The sequence below is a fragment of the Chrysochloris asiatica genome, unplaced genomic scaffold (assembly GCF_000296735.1).
Source record: "Chrysochloris asiatica unplaced genomic scaffold, ChrAsi1.0 scaffold00103, whole genome shotgun sequence".
Classification (NCBI taxonomy): Eukaryota; Metazoa; Chordata; class Mammalia; order Afrosoricida; family Chrysochloridae; genus Chrysochloris; species Chrysochloris asiatica.
The window spans coordinates 4,351,721-4,361,046 of record NW_006408621.1 but is presented as its reverse complement, the minus strand read 5'-3'; the positions used below and the strand labels follow the sequence as shown (position 1 = coordinate 4,361,046).

Sequence of the window (9,326 nt, the reverse complement as noted above, 5' to 3'; positions counted from 1 at the left end):
GCGAGTGTACTGGAGACAGGGAGACGGGGTGGAGGGAGTCACGTTTCGGAGAGGGAAGTGAAATAAAGAGGGCGGCACCCGGGGGGACCTGTGCGTCATTGAGGGACCCGAGGAGAAGTGCAAGGCTCGTGGAGCTGCAAAAGGAGAAGTGGTAGCAAGAAGCTGCAGGGGGCGGCCCGGAGCCTCCTACTTTCTGCGGCCGCGCCCGGGCCGCCTGCAACCTCGTGGCGCTTCCTGGGACCCGCAGCGCTCCGGGCTCAGGCAGGAGGGGCGCGCCCACCGCGCGCAGAATGTGGCAGCGGACACAGCCTGGGCCCCGCGCGCCCTGGCGCTGGACGCTGACCCTGCTGGCCTTGGGCGGCGCGGGACTGTGCCAAGCTAGCCCGCAGCCCGCGCGGCCCGGCGCCAGAAACAAGTAAGTTCTTCCTCCTCTTTCTTCTCCCCGGGTCCCCGAGGCTCCTGATTTTCGCCCCAGACTACCATCCCGGGTCAGCCACGAAGCACCAAAGCAGCCTGCCAACGGCGACAAGAGCTAACCGGGGTTCCTTTCGCGTTCCCCCGGCGACACCTTCTCCAGGGTGACCGCGCGCTTCACGGCTCGCGCGGGGCGTCCCAAGCGACTTCACCAGCGCCTCGAACGGTCTGACTCCGGGAACCTGGGGTGCAAAGAGATCCCTCAGGAAAGGGCATCAGGAAACTCGGGACGTTGGGTGCATTTCTTTTCCCTTTCTCGGACACGCTCTCAAAGGGCGCACCCGCGCACCCTCCGCTGCCTGCTTTGTGGAGCTCCCGCCTCTGCAGAGGGCGACGAGCGTCCAGACCCATACTCGGACCGAAACTGGTCTGCTGCTTTATTCGTTGTTCTCTTCTTCCCAGCCTTATTGTTCTCCGGGTTCACACTGTGCTTTTCTTCCTCTCGCCCCGCCACCCCCAGGAACTGGTGCGCCTACATCGTGAACAAGAATGTGAGCTGCTCTGTACTGGAAGGGAGCGAGAGTTTTATCCAGGCTCAGTACAACTGTGCCTGGAACCAGATGCCTTGTCCCGCCGGGCTGGTGTAAGTAGTGGAGCTGCGGAGCGGGTGGGGCGCGCCGGACTGGGCGCGGGGGATGGGAGGGCTGCGGCGTCGGTGAAAACCCAATAGTTGAAAAGTTTGAGTGCTGAGCCAAATAGCGCTCTTTAAAAAAGTATGTACTGCCTCTAGTGAAGGAGTCGTGGTGGCGCGGTGGTTAAAGTGTTCCGCTGGTAAGCGAAAGCCACCAGCTCCATGGGAGAAAGATGTGGCAGTCTGCTTCCGTAAAGTTCTGGTCTGTCCTATAGAGTCGCTATGAATTGGAGTTGACTACAGCAGTGGGTGGCCCTGGAGTGAGCTCGGAGAACCGTGTGCGCAGTGGGCGCTGGTGATTACCAGAGCTAGGAGAGTAACACACAAAGCCCCCGCCCCCACTTCTCTTTTCTTCTTTAAAATTTATTACAAACATAAGGCAGCTGAACCTAATTAGATCCGTATTGTGTGTTCTGGGGCACACAGAAGATTCCAAAACGTAAAACTTGTAAACGTAAAGATTAGCTGTGAGGATTTGCGCTAGCTATATAGTCTACAACAGGCGAGTTTCGTCCAAATGTCCGCACAAAATTGAAACGTTGTAGGTCTCCAAACTGAAGTCTTAGGGACTAACTTGCTTAAAAGTGTGGGGTTTGTTTTTGTCCAAGTTAAGATTTGGGTATTTGCTAAGAGGTTGTTAGTTGAAGATTGATAGTCTATGAAGAAACCGAGTAGGGTTCACCATTTTTGTTGTTGTTTATAAAGATTTCACCATCTTAAGAAACAACAGCAGAGGAATCGAAGCAACAGAATATGAATTTGGTTAAATTACATCACACTCACTGAATTGTCATCAGGGGAGTCTTTGTGTGAAAGTCACCTATCAGAGTATGGGCTGATGAGAGTGAATGTGATGGCTGAAATAGATTGTTTTCCCCTAAGAATAAGTTGTTTTAGAGCACAATTGTCATTACAGCAAAGAATAGTCAGTAGGCGGATGTGTCTTTGGCAAAGCAAAGGGACAGGCTGATTCTCTTACTCTAGAAAACCTTATTCCAGAAGGCAATTAATTGACCATCGTTCAGGCACGCGGGGTGATAGTGTTCCAGAGATCCATCCCACGTGGGCTGCTGGGAAATGGTGAACAGGAAAAGGATAATTCCTACCAGGCAAAAAATACCCTCCAAAGAGATCCCCACACAGAGAAACAGACTGAGGTTGAATTCCTAGCTGCCACAGTGAGCTGGAGAATGCAGTGCACTTGTACTACCTGTCTCTCTGGTCAGAGGGAAGCCTTGGTAATATTTAACACTCACATTTCTGGCCAGGCATACTAGAATCAAGACATTTTCTATAAGATTTTTACATTGTGGTAGAGATATTAATTAAGTACTCAACACAGTTTGGATGGGTTTGTTTCAAATTCCAGCGTAATGATTATTCAGGAATATTTCTGTCATTTTATACAAGAACTACGTTTTGTGGTTAATTAGGATTCCTGGTTACATTGGACTGTGAACTACAAGGCCGGTAGTTCAAACTCACCAGCTGTCCCTCGGAACCCCTATACAGGGTTGCTGTGAGTCATTTAACAATAACAACACTTAACAATAACAACAACATAGCCTTAATACTCGTGACAACTCAGAGATAATTTAATTTAATTTGTTCACTTTTAGAGGTAATGTTTGTCATCCAAAGATTGTCATACTTTTTATTCTCTCAGATTATTTTAGTTGTTTGGTAAACCAAATGATGATTCATTTAATGTATGTAACACAATATCGTGAAGCAAAGTCATGGCCAGCACTGGGAAGCAACATGTCCAGCTGAGCAGTTTAGTCAAAGGCGATGGAAGTCTATGTTTGTAGCTCAATCAGAGTGTGATCGAGAACAACAACAACAAAAAAATTGCTGTAAAAAATAATAGCTGCTTTTTTTGCAATATAGCCAAAATATGTAGGCTGAGTATTTTTTCAACAATATCCATGCAAACAATTCAATTGTATTTTTACATTTTGTGTAAATATGAAATTTAAAAAATGAAAACAGACTGTTTCAGCTGATCAACCTGAGAAATTGAAATTAGCTTCAACAGCTAACTCCAACCTGGATTTTTCCTTTCTTTTTATTTAGACATAAGGAAGGCATTGCTTACCCATTTGTCAACTACTCAATGATTCTTAAAATTTGAAGATTAATGAGCAAGTAAAAACACAGGGACAAGCAGTCTTTCTATGCTTGTTAGGTGCAGTCGAGTCAGTTCCGACTTACAGGGACGCTATTCACAATAGAAGGAAACACTGATCCTGCGCCAATCTAGGAAGCAATGTTACACTCAAGTTCATTGTTGCTGCCACTGTGTCAAGCCATCTCATTGGGGGTCTTCCTCTTTTTTGCTGACCCTTCACTTTCCCAAAGCATGATGTCCTTCTTCAGGGACTAGACTTTCTTCATAATAGGTCGGAAGTATGAGAGATGAAATTTTGCCATCCTGGCTTCTAAGGAGCATTCTGGCTATACTTCTTCCAACACAGATCTGTCTGTTCTTCTGCCAGTCCATGGTACTTTTAATATTCTTCTCCAACACCATAACTCAAAGGCATCAAGTCTTCTACGGTCTTCCTTATTCACTGTCCAGCTTTCACATGCATATGGGGTTGTCGAAAATACCATGACTTGGATCAGGAGCACCTTAGTCCTCAAACTGACATCTTTGCTCTTGAATACTTTAGAGAGGTCTTGTGCAGCAGATTTGCCCAATGCAATATGTCATTTGATTTCTTGACTGTTGCTTCCATGAGTGTTGATGGTGGATCCAAGCAATATGAAGTCTTCAACAACTTCAGTCTTTTTTCCATTTATCATGTTATTTATTGGTCCGGTAGTGAGGATTTTTGTTTTCTTTACATTGTCATGCAACCTATACTGAAGGCTGTGGTCTTTGATCTTCATCAGTGACTACTTTCAGCAAGCAAGGTTGTATCATCTGCATATTGCAGGTTGTTAATGAGTCTTCCTCCAATCCTGATGCCACATTCTTCTTCATATAATCCAGCTTCTTGGATTTGCTCAGCATACAGATTGAATAAGTATGGTGAAAAAATACAATCCTGGCACACACCTTTCCTGCTTTTAAACCATTCGGTGTTCCCTTGTTCTCTTCGAACAGCTGTCTATGTATAGGTTCCTCATGAGCCCAGTTGTTGTTGGTGGTAAGTGCCGTTGAGTCAGTTCCAACCCATAGCAAACTGATGAGCTTGGTTTCCAAGGAGTGCCTGCTGAGCTTGAACCAATAATTTTGTGGTTCAAACCAACTTTGCAATCCAGTGCATTAGCCCACCTGACATACTCATTCTCTGTAATGTGGTCCATAGCTTGTTATAATCAACACAATCGAAAGCCTTTGCGTAGTCACTGAAGCACAGGTAACACCTTTCTAGTATTCTCTACAGTAGACCAAGATCCAGCTGATGTCAGCAGTGGTATCCCTCATTCCACACCCTTGTCTGAATCCCGCTTGAGCCCTGTTAATGTACTGTTGCAGCCGTATGAATAGCAGTAGACCACTGACATATAGCACCAGAATTTGTATACTTAAAGAGGGAGAATTGACTATTTAACTTTGAGCTTTTGAGTTGTTTCTGATGAATGCAGAAGCCTGAGTAACTTCTCTCGATTCACAGGTGTTGCCAGGTCAGACCTGTTCATGGTCTGTTTCTTAGAGCCGGAGACCTGTGAAGGTTCTTTGGATCCTAGAGTTGCTATTGTTAGCTGCTGTAGAGTTGACCCTGACTCATGGGGACCCCATGCACAACCCACCAATATGCTTCCCGATCTTGTACCATCGTTAAGAGGGATTGGGGATTAGACCACTATGATTCATAGGGTTTTCATTGGCAGATTTTTAGGAATAATCCTCAAGTTCACCTTTAACCTTTAGTTAGTTTGAGAGCACTGCTGACGTCTGTTCAGCGTCATAGTAGCACACAAGTCTCCACTAACAGACCAGTGATGGCTGCACATGAACAGTAGTATCACCAGAGGGATGGAGGGGTACAGACAGTGACACTGTCAAAGGGAGTGACACCAAAATTACTACTGTATCAAATATGTGGAGTCCTGGTGTAGCGCTGTGGGATAATGCACTGGACTGTAAGGTCACTTTGAACTGCAAGGTTGGTGGTTCAAGTCTCACCAGCTGCTTCTAGGAAACCCTGTATAGGGTCCCTGTGAGTTGGCGCTGCTTTGATGGCCGTTAACAACAACAATCAAATGTTTATGCAGTGCTTCATCAGAAATTCATTTTTTACTAAAAACATCCCTGTGTAGTTAGTTATAACAACAAAAACATGTTTCATAAGTCCAGTTTACATGTATCAATATACCTACAGGGCTAACACTCGATGCTAATTTATTTATTGTACCTTTTAAATACTCTCCAGGGGCCCTGATCGTGGGTTAAGCAGTGGGCTGTAGCCAAAAGGTTGACAGTTTGAACCCACCAGCTACTCCTGGAAGAAAGATGAGGCAATGTAAGGACATTGTAAGGACACTGTCAAAATTTACAGCTTCAGAAACCATAGGGAGCAGTTTTACCCTGCCCTACAGTTTGTTATGAATCAGAATCAACTTGATGGCACCAAGTTTGGTGCTCTCAGGTCAGAGCTGTGATTATGGCCAAATTACAATGATGCTTTTCACCACGTGCTTTCATTTGCAGGCGCTATAAGCACATTGTGTCATTTTTGAGTCCTGGTGTGATGCTGTGGGTTAATGCAAAGTTGGCTTAAACTGCAAGCTCTTCCTCGGAAACCCTATACAGGGTTGTCATGGGCTGGAACCAACTCAACAGCACACAACAACAACAAGTGCTTTTATAGTTGTTGATTTTATGAAGTGAAACTTTCTAGTGTTTTAGCAACAGTATTATCATAAGTAGTATTTGTGAACTTATACCAATAACTTTTGAGAATGAAGTAGTAATTAAGGGAAAAGAAGGCTAAATAAAAAAAAAAAAATGCTTCCATTCAGTCACCAATAATGTTATAACTAATAATGTAATTCAATGTAGATAGCTTTTACAAAATACTTTTGTTGTTAGCATCATATGATCTCAATAATGTTACATTTAAGCAATTTACAACTATTTGAGGGGGCCTTCAAAAATTAGGAAAATGTATTTAAAAGATGATGACATTTTTCCATGAACTTTTTGAAGCACCTTGTATTTGTTGTTGTTAACTCATAGCTACTCATATAGGGTTTCCGAGGAGTGGCTGGTGGGTTTGAACTGCAGACCTTGCAGTTCAAACTGACCTTGTGGTCTAGTGCATTGTGCTACAGCGCCCCACCATAGGAGGTATGTACATAGTCACTGTACCAAAAAGAATTGGTCAATGTCCAACAATTTCAAGAGGTAGCATAGGATCAAGAACCAACAGTACTAAGGCATTGGCAAAAAACAAGGCTCCAGGATTTGATAGAATCCCAGCTGAGGTGTTCCAACAAATGGGTGCAATGCTGGAAGTGCTCACTTTTCTATACCAAGAAAATCAGACGACCCAGAAGAGATCTGTGTTTGTGTTCTTTCCAAAGAGAGGTGAACATTGGTGGGATTGTGGGGGGCGTAGCTGCCTTCCAAAGAAAGGTGAGCTGACAGAATTCAGAAATCATGGAACAAACATTAATATTGCATAGAAGTAAAATTTTACTAAAGGTAATGTTTTAAAAGTTGCGTTGACAGGGAGCTGCGAGAAATTCAAGCTGGATTCAGAAGATGATGTAGAATGAATATCATTGGTGATATCAATTGGATATTGGCTGAAAGCAGAAAATACCAGACAGTTGTTTACCTGAGTCTTATTGACTATGGAAAGGCATTCAACGGTGTGGATCATAACAGATTACTGATGACATTGAGAAGAATGGGAATTGCAGATGTTTGTGCTCAGGTAGAACCTGTACATAGACTAATAGGCATCAGTTCCAACCAAGCAAGGGGATACAGCATGGTTTTAAATCGGGAAAGGCATGCATCAGGGTTGGATCCTTTCTCCATATTTATTCTATCTCTATGCAGAGCAAATAATTCAACAAACTGGATTATATGAAGAAGAGTATGGCATCAGGATTGGAGGAAATCCTGCAATATGCAAGTGACAACAAAACCTTGCTTGCTAGAAGCAAAGAGGCTTGAAACACTGATGAAGATCAAAGATTACAGCCTTCATTATGACTTGTACCTTAACGTAAAACAAAAATCCTCATAACTGGACTAATAAGCAACATTATGATAAATGAAGAAAAGACTGAAGTTGTGAAGCATTTCATTTTACTTGGGTCCACAATCAGCACCCATGGAAGCAGCAGTCAAACAAATCAATTGTGAATGGATGGGGAGGTGGATGGAATGGAAATAGGAATCATAGGGAGGAAGTGGGTAACTGTTGTTGCATGGAGGGGATTGCAATCATTGAGATGAAACAAAGGGTATGATTTGTTCAACTTAAAACTGGTGATATTGTCTATAAACCTTCACTCAATTTACAAAAAAAAAGAAAAAAAAAATCAAGTGATGAATTGCATTGGGCAAATGTGCTGCAAAAGACCTCTTTGAAGTGTTACAAAGCAAGATGTCAGTTTGAGAACTAAGGTGCACCTAACCCAAGCCATGGTATTTTTGATAGTCTTATATCATGGGAAAGCTGGACAATGAGGATCAATTGATACCTTTGGATTATGATATTGGCAAAGAATTTTGAATGTACTGTGGAGTATTGGTGTGGCACTGTGGGATAAAGTACTGGACCTCAAGGTCAGTTTGAACCACAAGGTCGGTGTTTGAAACTCACCAACTGCTCCTTGGAAACCCTATACAGGGTCGCTAAGAGTCGGAACTGACTCGATGGCACTTAACAACAACTATATATATATCTACATGTGTGTGTGCGTAAAAGGTATGGCTGCTAGGATTCAAATTCGTAGTAGCATAGGTTTATTCCAAACAAAACGTGTTTAAACAGTGGATGTCTGTGTTCAGTGATGCCTGCAGACAAGTTCTCTCTGTAACTCTTATGCCTTCAAAATAAAGGTTCAGTCAGAACAGCGGTTCCAGAGGGGATCTGCTGGGCCAGTTATAATCAAGGTAGTGAGGTCAGCTCAGAAGTTTATGGTGATTGTTTTTTGGGGAGTCCAAAGGAATAATCTTGATAGATTTTCTTGAAGGACACAGGATGATCACAGGAGTTTATTATGAAGACGTTTTCAGAAATTGCAAACTGCATTGTGAGAAAAAGGCTGGGAAATTTGTGCTGAGGGATTTTTTTTTTCTTCTTTCCTATCATAATAATGCACCTGCTCATTCTTTGAGGGTAGCAAGTTCTGTCCTATGAGAATTTCCTTGGGAAAACTTACCCCATTCATTTTACAGCCTAGATCTTACTCCTTCATATTTCTTTTTGTTCCCCAAATTAAAAATATATATGTATTTGAAAGGAACATAATTTGAGTCCCTCAGGGATGCCAAAACTGCCATTTAGAAACGTGCTATAAAGGAGCTCTGGTAGCGTAGTGGTTATGAGTCGGGCTGCCAGCCTCAAGATCAACAGTTCAAAACTACAAGCTGTTCCGCGGGAGAAAGATGAAGCTTTCTGCTCCCGTAAAGATTTACAGCCTCAGAAACCCTGTGTAGGGTCACTATGAGTCAGAACCGACTCCACAGCACTTAGCAACAACAACAACAATGGTACTGTAGGATAAGTACTCGACCACAAGGTCAGTTTGAACAGCAAGATCAGAGGTTCAAACTCACTAGCCGCTTCTGGGAATCCCTATACAGAGTCTCGACGGCACTTAACAACAACACCAAATTTCTCTTCCCTAAAGAATTTTGCACTTTTCAGTTTATGTTGTATAGGGTTTCTGGGGGGTCCTGGTGTGGTGTTGTAGAATAAGCACTGGACTGCTAACCATCAGGTTGGCAGTTGAAACCCACCAGCTGCTCCTCAGAAACCCTATGCTGTTGTCGAGTGCCATCAAGTCAGTTCCAACTCATAGCGACCCTGTAAAGAGTTCTCAGGGAGCAGCTGGTGGGATTAAACTGACAATCTTGCGGTTAGCAGTTCAGTGCTTATCCTACAGCGGCACACCAAGACTCCAGCAAAGGGATAGAGCGATGGAAATACTGCCTTCAGAAGTATATAGGCTTAGATGGAGGATATGTGGAGAAATAATAGCTCCACATTTTGATATGTTTGTTTAATAAAGATTCCTATAGTTT

The 9,326-nt window shown here is 43.5% G+C and overlaps 1 protein-coding gene across 1 annotated transcript in view; it reads left to right on the top strand.

Moving 5' to 3' along the window:
• Positions 1–290: 290 nt before the first annotated feature.
• Positions 291–9,326, top strand: part of EMILIN2 (elastin microfibril interfacer 2) — a 79,127-nt gene continuing 70,091 nt past the window's right edge. The window contains exons 1-2 of the mRNA XM_006867273.1: positions 291–415; positions 935–1,057. Of these exons, the coding sequence (XP_006867335.1) occupies positions 291–415; positions 935–1,057 (248 nt within the window). The remainder of the gene's footprint in view (positions 416–934; positions 1,058–9,326) is intronic.